Source organism: Peromyscus eremicus, chromosome 22, assembly GCF_949786415.1.
Source record: "Peromyscus eremicus chromosome 22, PerEre_H2_v1, whole genome shotgun sequence".
In the NCBI taxonomy this organism is placed as follows: Eukaryota; Metazoa; Chordata; class Mammalia; order Rodentia; family Cricetidae; genus Peromyscus; species Peromyscus eremicus.
Genome location: NC_081437.1, coordinates 23,731,153 through 23,745,958, shown reverse-complemented (window position 1 = coordinate 23,745,958; position 14,806 = coordinate 23,731,153). Strand labels below are relative to the sequence as shown.

The following is a 14,806-nucleotide window of genomic DNA, read 5'->3' as shown; positions in this document are numbered from 1 at the left end:
CTCCGTTCTACGGCCCAGGGTCCCCTGCCCAGGGGGGCAGGGATGGCGGTTCCCACCTTAGTTAACATAGTCCCTCACATGCTCAGAGGCCCATCTCCCAGGTGATTCTAGAGTCTGTCAAATGGCAATTATTACTCTCATATAGACTTTATAATATTAAGTGAAGGAGCTGATAAAATTGTCCTTTGAACACAAAACATAAGACAAGTACAGTATAGTACTGTTAACAGGGGACGGGGTAGGGCAGCTTCCCATGATGATGTTAAAACATTGCTGTGGAGGGGGCTGGAAAGATGGTTCAGTGGTTAAGGGCAGGGGATCCAGGTTCAGTTCCCAGTACCCACTTGGTTGCCTCCTAACCACATGTAACTCCAATTCCAGGGATCCCATGCCCTCGTCCGCCTCTGCCGGTACCATGTGGTGCGCGCACACACACACACACACACACACACACACACACACACACACACCGGAGCACCCGCACCTGACCTGGGTGTTGGGACCCAGACGCTTGTCTTCTGCAAGAGCAGTACATGCTCTTAGCCACTGGTCATCTCTCTAGCCCATGGCTTCTCTTTTGAACCTCATACATGTCGTGGACCCTGTAGAAACTTACTCTTTCAGGTCTAGCTTCTTTTGCTTGATACTGTGTTGTGTACATTGACTACCTTCTCACCTTCAGGGGCACAGTTGGTCTGACCACTCTGACTAGGTAATGGGGGGTAGGTCACATCTTCTTTGGTTTCCCAGAGATGCCATAGGAATTGTCACGCAGTAGGTGGCCTTAACATAAATTTGTTTTCTCACAGTTCTAGAGGCTAGAAAACCAAGGTCCTGGCAGGGCCACACCCTCTCTAAAAATGCTAGGGGAAAAATCCCTCTGCCTCAGCCTGCGGTGGCTCTTGGTATTTTTGGTGTGTGGCAGCCTTTCCAGGCTTGGCTCTTGGCCCCGTAGTGCCTCCCTTCTGTCTGCCTGCCTGCTCTCCCCCACAGCACAGTTTACGTCACTCATAGCTTGTCTCATCTTGCCTCGTGATGTGTGCTGTGCTCTCCCTTACGACCTAGCTCACGTTAGACTACAGACTCAATGAGCTCACCCAACGCTGGTTTTATTCACTATTCTCCCGCCAGTGATGTAGCACAGCCTCTGTCAGAGAGCACAGGTATTCGTAAATATTGTAGCCTACGGATAAGGGAAGAGTGCATTATATGCTTTGTTTCCCGACTCCAGTTGGAATATTAAAACAGCTTTTGGTTTAGGCTATTTGGCCAACCATTGCTTAGAGTAACTGTGGATTTCACCCAGACTATGAAAGTCTCTTACGTAATTGCTTTAGGTGACATTACAGAGTTCTGTATCCAAATAAAAATGATGAGATGTAATGCAATAGCCATCCCGAGGGAGTGGCCTAGACATTTTACCTCAGTTGGCATTTTTATAAGACCTAAGGAATGGTGTTACTAGCATGACTAGAATTACGTGCTGAGAGTTTGGGAGGCACCCTTAACTCTCTAGGGCAATTTCATCTAGATGTTAAAGATAAAGCTATCTGGGAAGTGTAGCAAATGAGTCGGCTCCAGCGAGAGAAGTGTTAATGCCAGTGTAGTCTTGGGCTTTGCCTGTGATGGCTAGCCTCCTACTAGTATAGAGCAGGGTGGCCCAGTGGCCTGTGTGGGACAGTCCTGGGGGGCCGGGTGACTGAATGTATCTGAAGGTGTAGATTGTTGCCAGAGGACTTAAACTGTCTGAGGAGCCTGCCTTGTTGAGGATCGGAGGCTTCTGGTCCTGTTTCCTTTCTTCTCAGCATCACTTGAGGTTCCTTTTGCCCTCGGTCACCCACTGAGGAGCCACAAAAGGCATACGTGTGGGAACAGATGAGGGGCAAGTTGCTGTTATAGGGAAGGCTATTGCCAGGTGTTGAAAGGCCTGCTAGTTAGGCCTCCTCTGCTTAACTTGGTAGAGCAAATTGAAACACAGGGTTGAGATACTGGGGTGGAGGATTTTTTAGTGTATGGGAAAGTTGCTTAGCATCAGACTGTCTTCTTTCGGGAAGGGGTGAGGGTTTTGGTTCTTGGAAACTGGAAGTACTTAAAGAACCAGATCATTCAGACTGCTCAGTTGTGGATCACACATGCCCTGTAGACTGTGAAGCCAAAGCAAGCCATGCTAGACGTTCCCTAGATGAGTTGCTAGGGTCACGTTCTCTGGGGCGAACCAGAACATCGCAGTGCAAAGTCAAAGTGTACTCAACAAACATGAGCCAACACCTCTGTCGGGGTCAGTTAGCACCTTTAATCGTGTGTACTGGCTTTCTCCGCATAGTGAAGCTGTCATGTCACTCTTACTCCTTGTGACTCACTGGACGGTGAAGATTGGTTACATGGGGTGTGGCCTTCAGAAAGCATGGCTGTAGGTTGGGAGCCTGAGTGTTGGTTAGGACTGTCGTTTGCTGAAGCGCACACTGATCTCCTTACTATAGTATACTTGAGCTCACTGACTGCTATTGAGTGTCAAATTAGGATCCCAGAGGGTAGAATGGCCCTTTTGTATTTATTTTATATTATTCTTAACTTATTCTGGGCTTCTGGAATAGAGGTTTAAAGTGTCAGACATAAAAAGAGATTTTTTTTTTCCACACTGAAATGCCATCTATTAAAGATTTTCTTTTGAGATGGCAGTGGTGGCACATGCCGTAATCCCAGCACTCTGGTGGCAGAGGCAGGCAGATCTCAGAGTTCGAGGCCAGCCTGGTCTATAGACCGAGTTCCAGGACAGCCAGGGCTATGTAGTGAAACCCTGTCTCAAAATAACAACAACAACAACAAACAAAACAAAAACTTTTTTATTTAATTCAAAATTATGGAGAGTTGATGAACGAGGCTCTTTGAATAAATGGAGTTTCGGACATGGTGCTCATTAGATGCTCACATTGTGCCTTAAACTGTTTCCTCCTCACTTGAACTTTTTCCAGCTCTGGTCCTTTGCAGCAGATGGGCTTGAAATGGGTGTTCTTCCAGTTTTTCTGGCCCCCGGCTCCATGCCATGGTCTGGGTACACTGTGTTAAGTGGAGGCCAGGGCACTCCCAGTGAGTCATCTGTGCTGTAGACTCTGTCCAGGTACCTAGGTCTGGGGGGCCAGGTGAGCTGCCAGTGCAGGTGCCTCCTTTCTGTGGAGCTTCCGTGTGGTGACGTCTGTGATGCACTGTGTGTGTCTGTGTGTGCATGTGCTTGCCATGGACCGTGTGGCGGTGGGAGGACAACTTGTGGGAGTGGTTCCCTCCTTCCATTGGATGAACTTGGGTTGTCAGTCTTGGCTGCAAATGCCTTTTCCTGCGGAGCCATCTTGTTGGCGTTTTGGGGTTCTTTTGACGCATGGTTATCACTATGTAGCCCAGGCTGACCTGGAACTCATCATCCTGCTTCAGTATCAGTGATGGGATTAAAGCTTGCATCACTCTATCTGGCTCTTTCTAGTTTTATATCTCTTCTCCCCTCTACCTAGGAGAGGCCATCCTGCATTTTGTGTGTGTGTGTGTGTGTGTGTGTGTGTGTGTATGTGTGTATGTGTAAATTATTAGCATAACTTGTACATATTTACATATAATTTATCTGCTAAAATTTCTTTGCAATTCTCCCCCCCCCCCATTTCTTACTAAATATTTCAGTTGTGCTTGGGGTATAATATAACTCACTTACCATACAGCCCTAACTTTTGTGTTCGTTCATTCATTTATGCAATCTGCTTTTCTACTGGGAAAGGTTTGTCACCCCTTTGTGCCCAGCACCTGTAGTAATAATAGCTAATTCTAACATTGCACTCACTCTGTACTATTTTAGGGTTTTGGCATGTGTTATTAACTTACCACATCCTGTGATAGCCCTCCGAGAGAAGGGCTGTCACATCCAGTTTACAGGTGAGTAGGACAGAAAGGTCACTCAGAGTTGTCCACTAAGAGTCTTAATGGTGTGTGTGAGGGGGAACAGCTAGACCCCTGTAGATTAAGAGGGATGTAGGAGATTGAGAAAGTGCCTGGTCTGTGTTTAATGTACACATTATGCATATTACATACGTATCCTGTATAATAACTGTAACAACTGAAAATGTGTGTGTGTATATATATATTATATATATCATATATATATAATATATATTATATATATCATATATATATATCATATATATTATATATATATATGATATATATATATATCCTTTTCTTTTCTTTTCTTTTCTCTTCAAAGTGTGCCCTCAGTGCCCGTGCCTAAACTGAGTGCTCTACCACTCAGCTCTATCCCTGGTCAGTGGTGTGAATGTCTTTACTGAAACACCATAACATTATAAAGTTGATTGAGAGGCAAGGATGAGTTAGTGATGATCCTGGCAGTTTGGACTTGGTGTATGTGAATGAAACAACCACATTCGGATTAACTCCATGCTTTGGGCTGGTCTGTGTACTTCCTCTGTGACCCTTCCCTCTGGCCATAAAGTAGTACCTGACTGCGTAACACTTGTGTCCCATTGGATTGCTACTCTGGTGGTGTTGTCCGGAGGGGATAGGACACCAATAGATGCACTCTCCAGGACTGATTTGCACTATTGTTTTCTTTAATAAATACTATTGTGTGTTTTAGTAACACGGGTTAACTCTGAAATGTCTCCTCTCTTAACAGTACAGTGCCCTGGATACCAATCCGCTCTCTCTGTATGTCATGCATCCATTTTGGAACGCTATAGTGAAGGTAAGATGATTAATGGCGTGCTTTTTTGTTTGAACAGGTTTTGAGTGTTTTAACCCATCTCACAGAGGCTTAGCGCTGCCACCCTCCGTTTATCCTTTGTAGTTCCAGTTATTGAACTAGGGTCCCAGTGGTCCACACACAACTGTATCCTCAGCCTTCTTTTTACTTTTGGTAAAATTTGCTTTTAAATTTATTTGTTATTTTATATGTGAGTGTTTTGCCTACATGCATTTCTGTACCATGTGCATGCCTAGTGCCCTTGGAGGTAAGAAGAGGGCATCAGATGCCCTGGACCTGGAGTTAGAGATGGTTGTGAGCCACCATGTGGGTCCTGGGAATTGAACTCAGGTCCTCTGGAAGAACAAGTGCTCTTAACCACTAAGCCAACTCTCCAGCCCCTTTTTACTTTTAAAACAGGGACTTGCTGAGTTGATTTGGACTTGGAATCCTCCTGCCTCACTCTCCTGAGTAACTGAGATTATAGAGTGTGCTTGCAGGCCCGGCCAACAGTGTTCTTACTAAGCTGTAACAGAGGTACCCCCCTCTCACCCCTCCCCAGTCAACTCTCCCTTTTGGGGTGTCTCCCTGTTGAAATCTAAATAAATACACTGTAATTGATCATTTTTATAAAAGGGCTTTGAAACCTTCTAAAATTAGCTGAATGCTATCATTATAGAAGTTTGTGCATTCAAGAATCATTTATAGATAGGGGACAGGAGAAGAAAGAAATGTTCATCTACCAGCTGGAGTTATTGTTTATATTTTAATATACATAACACCTGCATATGATCTTTCAAACTGATAGCTTTTTATGACCTAATTTTGTATGTTGTGATGTTTATTGAACAGAGCTTTCTTTACTTATTTTACAACTATTTTGAAAAAAAAAAACAACAGGTGTTTCCTACTTGGCTGGCTCCCAATCTTATAACCTTCTCTGGCTTTCTGCTGGTTGTATTCAATTTCCTACTTCTGACATACTTCGATCCTGACTTTTATGCTTCAGGTAAGAATTTTATTATCTTAATACATAATTTTAAATGTTTTGAGTAGCAAAAAATAAGGTGTGGTTAGTTAATTTCTGAATCTAAGATGCTTATGTTTCTGAAAGTTTTGGGTGTTAAAATGTTATATTAAGATGCAGGAATTGTATATAAAACTAAGTTGTTTTTATATTATGTATATTCCATTAAATTTTAGAAATATGGTAGTGCTAGGCAGTGGTGGTGCACACCTATAATCCCAGCACTCAGGAGGCAGAGGCAAGTGGATCTCTGTGAGTTCGAGGCCAGCCTGATCTACAGAGTGAGTTCCAGGTCAGCTACACAGTGGAATCCTATCTTGAAAAACAAAAAAAAAAAAAAAAAAAAGGAAAGAAAGAAAAGAAATACAATAGTAACTTACCTATTACATTTAGATATACCGTCTAAAAAGCAGCGAGGCTCTGGCGAATAATGAATAATTAGAAGCTGGGTGTCATGGTGCATGCTTGTAATCCCAGCACTTTGTATGTGGGGGGCAAGAGAGTCAGGATTTCAGGGGGAGCTTTAGCATATAGCATAAGTTCACAGACATTAAAAAAAAAAAAAGATTTACATGTAGACAGAACTTTAGGGTTGTCAAACTGTCTAAGAATCAGTACTAAGTAGGGCCCACCATGCCTACAATGCCAGGGATGACCCTCTCTTATCTCCAGTCATAGAAGAAAAATCGCCTCTCTTCCTGAGGGAAAACAGTGTTGCCTTCCATCTGTTCATTTCTTTACATGACTACTGGTTTCCTCTGAAAATGGTCCTTAGTTGGGCCTTGTTAGGTTTTTTGTTGTTTGTCTTTTTTTGTGTGTAATAGGGATTAAACTCAAGGCCTTACACATACTAGGCATGTACTGTACCACTAAGCTTTAAATCCAGCTGAATTTTTCAAATTTTATTTTGAGGCAGGGTCTTACTGAGTTGCCCGGGCTGGCTTCCAACTTTGAATCCCTCTACCTGAGCCTCTTGAGTAGCTGGAACTACAGGCCTGAGTCCTACTAACCTGGGACCTGCTAACTTTCACTATTTTAGTTCTGCATCAGAATACGTTGTGAAGTAACTTAACCTCTCATTAACATGTAGCCCCGTTTCTCACTGGCGGCAGGTGGGGTGGGGAGAGCTATTGTAGTTAGACTATTAAAATCTTGGTTGCTTCCCTTTACAGCACCAGGTCACAAGCATATACCTGATTGGGTTTGGATTGTCGTGGGCATCCTCAACTTTGTAGCCTACACTCTAGGTAAGAAGCTGGCAACTAACTGCTCCTTTAGTCGTGGCTGGCGTATCAGCAAGACTACACTCATTAGATTATCATTTTATTCTATGCTTTCCTCATTTTAACTAGGGTCTGTTAATGTCTTGTTCATTTATATTTTTGAATCTATGAAAAGCAGCGTCACTGCTAGGGATTCAGAATAGAATAGGAATTGGCAGGCGACCGCTTGCAGGCCAAATCTGGATAACTTGTGTTTTTGGAAGTAAGGTTTTGGTTGATGTTTTTTGTTGTGTGGTTTATTTTTGTTGTTCAGGAAAATTTCCAGCGCTCTTTAGTAATTTCCTACATACATATTATATGTCTAGGTTGTATCAACCCCCACTCCTCAACTTTCTCGGAGCCCCTTCCGCATCCTCTTCCCAGCTTCATGTCCTCTTTGCTTCTTTACCCACTGAGCCCAGTCAGTGCTGCCATATGTCATGGGTGGAGTGAGCGCCATCTGGGCAGCCTACCAAGGACCACACCCCTGACGAGAGTGGACTCCCTTGGCACAGCTTTACTGGAGCACAGCGGTCGGTGTGCGTTTCCTTATGTGCTCTCTGTGGCTGCCTTCCTGCAGTAAAGGTCTGTTGAGGAGTTGCAGCCGAGTCTCACCATGAAGTATGACCATGAAGCCGAAAGTATCCATTATTGGGCCTTTACCACAGATTTACCAGCTCCTGGAGTAAGACACTATTTTTGCCTTAAGTTTGGCAAGGAATCCTGACGTAGATATTAAGACTGAGTTTATTCTTGTTTACTATTACATCCTAAGTTTCTAGAACACTGCCTGGCACACAGTAGCAGTTCAATATTTGGTTTTCAAATACATGTAAAATAGCAGACCTGAAGTTCAAGTTGTTTAAGTCTTTTCAAATAAAAATGATTTGTTCTTGCAGAACCAGTGTAATGTGGCGCGTTAGTGTTGATGTGGTTGGAGGCGAGAGCCGTAAGAGAGAAGAGATCAGTGAGGTCTCTAAGAGCCAGGGAAACCTTAGCTAAAGGTTACATGCTTGAGTAGAGGCTTTCTACACTTGTTAGAAAAGGTGAGCAGGTTCTGAAGTGCTGCCAATGGCGTTCGTTGGAAGGGCTGCCTGAGGACTAGGGAAAGACGGGGTGACCTGTGAGCAGCTCTTGCTAGCCACAGCATTTCATACGAGCCTGCCTGCTAAGGCTCCGTGTTCCGGTTATTTCAGGTCCACAGTTCTGCAAAGAGCCCCACTTGACACAAGCTTTTTGTTGCAGAACTAGTCCTGAGCTAACAGGAGGCAGTTTACAGTCTTTATTAAGTGTGGCTGCGCGAGTATTCCAACAATTATTTGGCACTGTAGTAGTTTCGTTAGGGTTGAGCATGTCTTTCATAATAATGGAATAGCTTATAAATCACCACCATTCTAAGCAAAAAATTACATTCTGAAACATACTCAGACCTAACGTAGGGAGCTGGAATGAAGTTGCTGAAAAAAATGCACAAAATCTAATTAATATGTATTTTGTGTATTTGATGGTTTAACCATATGAGTTGCACAGAAATTAGAAAATTGTTAAGCCAGTGAATAAGAGAAATTTTTTTTTTTTTTTTTTTTTGGTTTTTCGAGACAGGGTTTTTCTGTGTAGCTTTGCACCTTTCCTGGAACTCACTTGGTAGCCCAGGCTGGCCTCGAACTCACAGAGATCCGCCTGGCTCTGCCTCCCAAGTGCTGGGATTAAAGGCTTGCGCCACCACCGCCCGGCCAAGTTTTTTTTTTTTTTTTTTAAAGCTGTTTCAGCTACATAGGAGCAGAAAAGAATCCCAACCCCGTGAGCCCCGCCCCCGCCCCGCTTCATCTCCACTTCCCTCTCTGTGAGAACACTGCTGCTCTCCTGGTACCCAGGCTGGAAACTTGTGCAGTTGTCTTCCTGGGTCTCTTGTGCATCTCATCTTGACGTAGTCTCTCAGTTTTACTTGTTTGGTTTTCTCCAAAAGTGTCGCTTGTGGCTCAGCTCCAGTTGAGACCCTCCTTTCTCTGTCACCTGAGTGGAGGTCTGCACCCCTGCACCCCAGTTTTGGTCCTTCTTTGTTACCGTTCCTCAGCCACCAGCTTTTCATCCCCGTGGTGCTCCCCCTCTAGCTAGGCTAACCGACTAGGGCCCCTGTTTCCAGCCTGTCAATCACTGTTTGAGCGAAACTCGCTAAAGCATGACTTTGTCTCTTGTCCTTCTAGTCATACGTCTAATCCCTAAAGCGTTTGGAGTGGCTCAGGTCTCTTGTTAGAGGTTTTGTTCTGTTTTGTTTGTCTTTAGTAGAGAACCAAGTGTGGTGGTTTACTTTTCTTTCGTTTTTGATGTATGAATGTTTTACCTGCATGTATGTATGTGGACCATGCGCATGTCAAGTGTCTGAGGAGGCCAGATGAAGGCATCAGATCTCCTAGAACTGGAGTTAAGGGTGGTCGTGAGTTGCCATGTGGATGCTAGGAACCGCACCTGGGTCCTCTGCAGGAGCAGCACATGCTAAGTCAGCTCTCAAGCCCTCTTTTAGCCTTCTGATACTGCCTCCACCTACTGGCTTCTAGTCAGACTCCACTGCTCACACTTTCCGAGCATGAGTTGTGCTCCCCGACATCTCAGGGCTTCTGAATATGCACTGTGGTTTTCCATCCCAGCCATGTTGCTGATAGCACTTCTCTCCTCTTGAAATGGCATACTCCTGTATCTCTTACCTGCTGAAATCCAATTCAGTCCTCATGTCCCCACTCACATTTCAGCGTGTTCTAAAGGCCCGTCTAGATTGTCTGAAGGGAACCCTTGCCTTTTTCGGCCTCTTTCATGGTGTGTGACACACCATGCCTTTAGTGATTGTCTTCTGTCCCTTTCTCAGTTTTAAACACTCCAAGGGCAAACTCAATTGTAAGAGTCTTCTCGTTTTTATTTATTTATTTTAATTGTACACATGTGGGGTGTTTTGCTTGTGTATGTGACTGTATTCCATGTGTGTGCCTGGTGCCTGCAGAGGCCAGAAGAGGCTGTCAGATCCCCTGGAGCTAGAATCACAGATGCTTGTGAGTCACCACATGGGTGTTGGGACTCAAACCCGAGTCCCCTGGAAGATGAACCAGTGTTCCTAACGGCTGAGCTCTCTCTCCTGCCCCTTCTTGTCATTTTTATGGCACCAAGAATCGTGAGTGCGATGTACAGGTTCAACCAGTTGAGTCATAGTATTTGCTGACTGCCTTCAAGTGAGGGGAAGAGCAGAGCTGTGAAGAAAGACCCTTAGCTCACAGAGGGTGAGAAAGAAGAGTGTGATGACTGAAGTCCTTTTGACTCCTGGAGCAAGAAGTGGTTAGTTAGAGAATCGTAACGAGCAACCGTGGGAGTGCTGTGAGAACTTGAGATTTGTGCCCTGTGTGGAGGAGTCTGGACTCCAACTAGAATGCTTCCTTCTTAGATCTGAAATGACGCCATTCAGTGTCATATGATGTGAGTTTTTAGATTCTACCTTGAGAAATTGTAGGGCTGGAGGAGAGATGACTCCGTGGGTAAGGGTGCTGTTGATCTTCCAGAGAATTGGAGTCCTGTTCCCAGTACCCAGAGCAGGTAGTTCACAGCCACCTGTAATCCCAGCCCCTGGGGATTCAATGCCCTCTTCTGGCCTTTGGCACCTTTTACACACCCATGGCTCAAGTGTGTGCGCTCGAGTGCAAATAAACAAACAAACAAACAAATAAATAATCTTTTAAGAAGGAACTACCTTATTTCTGAGGTGTTTGGATTGCAGGAACTCTAGAGTAGACTCTGGAGTACTTCAGAGCAGCACAACATTTGGATGACTGGTTTTGTGTCTTTCCAGCAGTTTCCTGAAGCTGATTTCTCCGTGCTGGCCAGCTGTTGACCTGTCTGTGCTCTGTGTTCTGTTGCAGATGGAGTAGACGGAAAACAAGCACGCAGAACCAATTCCAGCACCCCTTTAGGGGAGCTTTTTGACCATGGCCTGGATAGTTGGTCATGTGTTTACTTTGTTGTGACTGTGTACTCCATCTTCGGACGTGGACCGACTGGCGTCAGTGTTTTCGTCCTTTACCTCCTGCTCTGGGTAGTTCTGTTTTCTTTCATCCTGTCTCACTGGGAAAAGTATAACACAGGCGTTCTTTTCCTGCCCTGGGGCTATGACATTAGCCAAGTGGTAAGTACTGCCCTGAATGCTCTGCATGTTTTGGAGTGTTTACTGCCCTTCACTCTGTTAGGCGTTAGCAAGTTAGAACTGATGTGTGGGGCTGGAGAGGTGGCTCGGGAGGGTTAAAAGCACTGGCTCCTTTTTTCAGAGGCCCCGGGTTCAATACCAGCACCTACATGGTGGCTTACAACTGTCTGTAATTCCAGTTTTGGGGCTCTGATGTCCTCTTTTGGCCTCCCTGGGCACCAGGCAGTCATGGTATACAGACATACATGTAGGCAAATCACACATAAAATTTAAAAATTTTTTTAAAAATAAAGATTAAAAAAAAAGAGAGAGAATTGATGCTGTAACATTTTCTTTTTCTGGAATGGAGATGTAACACAGTGCTAGAGTACTTGCCCAACATGTAAAAGTCCATAAGTTCTGTTCCTAGCACTATTGGATTCTTTTTTTCTTTGTTTGTTTTTGTTTTTGAGACAAGGTTTCTCTGTGTAGCCTTGGCTGTTCTGGAATTCACTCTGTAGACAAGACTGGCCTTGATCTCACAGAGATCCGTCTGCCTCTGCCTCCTGAAGGCTGGGACTAAAGACCGGGCCACCACCACCCAGCACATCATTGGTTTCAAACATATAAAAGTAAAACGTGACAGTGAACCTTTAATGGACTTAGTCCTTAACTTTAGCAGTTACCTACACATGGCCTCTAGCATCGTGAATGCTGTCTGTGTTTTCCTAATTCTTTTACAGGAAATGTGGTTAAGTATTTTATAATGTATCTCTAAATGATAGTATCTTTAAAAATGTTATAATTACAATGCCATCATTTATGCTAAAATTTAATAACTTCTTAATGTTCTTTTTTTTTTTTTTTTTTTTTTTTTTGGTTTTTCGAGACGGGGTTTCTCTGTGTAGCTTTGCGCCTCTCCTGGAACTCACTTGGTAGCCCAGGCTGGCCTCGAACTCACAGAGATCCTCCTGGCTCTGCCTCCCGAGTGCTGGGATTAAAGGCGTGCGCCACCACCGCCCGGCCTTCTTAATGTTCTTAAACATGGTTTAGTTAGGCATGTTGATTTCTATTTTATGTTTTGGAGAAAGTGCACATAGGACTGGATTGTGGGCCATTTGTCCTCCTTGCCGACTCCATCGAGCAGAGAGCTTTGTCTCGTCGCATAGACCTGTGTTAATTCTCTGCCTTGGGCTCTCGGCTTCTCGTGCTGCTGTTTCTCCGTCTGCCATAAGAAGCCAATAGAGAAACCGGAACCTGGATACACGTGTTTGCTGATGGAGTTGGTTAGGTGGGCAAGTCGAGTCCTCCTATGACCTAACCGGTTTGTGAGCTGCCTTTGAAGGGCTCCGGATGGTGACCACTTGCCTGCGTTGCCTACCTGGCGGCTATTTAATGGCAGTGTTGGAGGGGGAAGAAGATTGACCGCAGAGCAGATTTAAGCCCTTTTTAGTAACCACTTTGATTAGACTTAATGATGCGTAATGCACTGCTGGCTTCCTTATTGTTCAGCTGTTGACGCTGCCTTGTTCTGTCTGTGTTTCCTTCCAGACTATTTCTTTTGTCTACATAGTGACTGCAGTGGTGGGAGTTGAGGCCTGGTATGAACCTTTCCTGTTTAATTTCTTATATAGAGACCTATTCACTGCAATGATTATTGGTAAGGAGCTCCATGTCGAAGCCTGTTTTAACATCACTTTGTTACCTACCAAAAGCCAGTGTGTGACCATAGCAAGTGATAACACTCTCTCCTTGTTCCCCAGCGAGCAGAACAGCCCGACGGCCCTACAGGGTTTCCACGAGAATGTTAGAGAAAACAAGGGAGTTTTGTTGTTGAGCAGCAGGCTTTTCCTAATCGGACAGAAATGCCAAAGTAGATCAGCACACAAGCTTTGTAAAGTTGCTTTCCCCCGTAGTCTGGACTGTATTGGAGGACCTACATTTAGTGGATTTCAAGTTGAAAATTGTTCATTTGAAAGAGTAGATGAAATATGGAGACTTTTTTTTTTTTTTTTTTTTTTCTCGAGACAGGGTTTCTCTGTGTAGCTTTGCACCTTTCCTGGAACTCACTTGGTAGCCCAGGCTGGCCTCGAACTCACAGAGATCCACCTGGCTCTGCCTCCCGAGTGCTGGGATCAAAGGCGTGTGCCACCACCGCCCGGCGAAATATGGAGACTTTTATGAAAAATGAAGCCTCTCTTCTCTTGGGTACCTTGGTGCTATGTCGGGGAACACTGGGGGTTTGGGGTGTGGTTACCACTTTTGTGCCCTGTTACTCCCTGAGAAGGCAACCTACATGGTAAACAGAAGCCACCACATCTACTCCAGCCTGTACCACCCCTCCTTTCGCGGGGGCTCTTGTCCACCCCATCACTTCAGCCCCATTTTTTTTTCTTTCTTTCTGTTTCTTTGAGTCAGGATTTTATGTAACCAAGCCCTTGAATTCCTGATCCTCCTGCCCGCCTCCCAAGTGCTGGGATTAGAGATATGTGTTCCCATGCCTGGCTGAAGTGTCCATTAAAGCACATGGTTAATGATTAAAAATGCCTCAGACAGTAGATGTCTCTATATTCTTTAAATTTAACATTTAAATATAAAATGTAGCAAACCTCCATGGGACAAACTGCTTGTTTGAGAGAGTCACTAAATGGTGGGAGGGGAAGAGTGACTTTCTCAAGGTTTAAGAAAATGAAATGAACCACTTTATACCGATAAACATTTGGTAGATAAAACAGTGTTTTCTAAGTGTGTGGCCCAGGCCACGAAAGGTCTGTGCCTATCGGCAGTTTCTAAGTGTGTGGCCCAGGCCACGAAAGGTCTGTGCCTATTGGCAGTTTCTAAGTGTGTGGCCCAGACCACGAAAGGTCTGTGCCTATCGGCAGTTTCTAAGCCTTGTGTAGTTTCTGTCCTTTCCCGAGGTTCCCCAGCAAGAACAGGCAGGGCTGGGTTTAGATAAAGCAACAGATCAGTAGCCTGTGTGTGTACATCTTATGTTCATAGATGGTCAGTATTTTCTCTAGGACCCTTGCCTTTTGCTGCTCTCCATACCACCCGTGCTGTCCTGTGCACAGTCCGCTGTCCTCCCGATACTTCCCCGGGCTAACTCCAAAGTGAATGTGAACCCATCATCAGGAAGCTCACAGTGTCTGGGTGTCTCTGTTATAATGATGAGAGGGTTCAGGTGTTGTATGTCAGTCCTAACTTAGTGTTTACTCTTCACCTAATGGTACTCACAGACGTTGCTGATCTTTGTTTAGCTATTCGTTCAGCAGGCAGCTAGGGGACTAAAGTTAGTTGATGACGAAAATACCATGTAAAGTCAAAATGATGATTGCAAATGGAACCTGATAATAAAGGTACCACTTAGTGTTGGGACACCTTTTTTGGATATATATACATTTAAATTTTACTTCAACTTATAAGGATTGGCTTTCTTTGGAAATTTATTCTTTATAGTTATAGAAAAATATTCATGATTACAAAGTGAAATCTATAAAGCAATATATTCAAAGAAGAATAGCTTTAAAAAAAAGATTTATTTATTTAATATGTATACAGTATTCTGCCTGCATGCCAGAAGAGAGCACCAGATCTCATTATAGATGGCTGTGAGCCACCAT

The 14,806-nt window shown here is 44.4% G+C and overlaps 1 protein-coding gene across 1 annotated transcript in view; it reads left to right on the top strand.

Annotated features, from left to right (window-relative positions):
- Selenoi (selenoprotein I) overlaps positions 1 to 14,806 on the top strand; it is a 34,994-nt gene that overhangs the window by 10,341 nt on the left and 9,847 nt on the right. Inside the window, exons 2-6 of the mRNA XM_059248691.1 lie at positions 4,673 to 4,741; positions 5,639 to 5,747; positions 6,938 to 7,012; positions 10,927 to 11,189; positions 12,738 to 12,846. Coding sequence (XP_059104674.1) covers positions 4,673 to 4,741; positions 5,639 to 5,747; positions 6,938 to 7,012; positions 10,927 to 11,189; positions 12,738 to 12,846 — 625 coding nt within the window. The remainder of the gene's footprint in view (positions 1 to 4,672; positions 4,742 to 5,638; positions 5,748 to 6,937; positions 7,013 to 10,926; positions 11,190 to 12,737; positions 12,847 to 14,806) is intronic.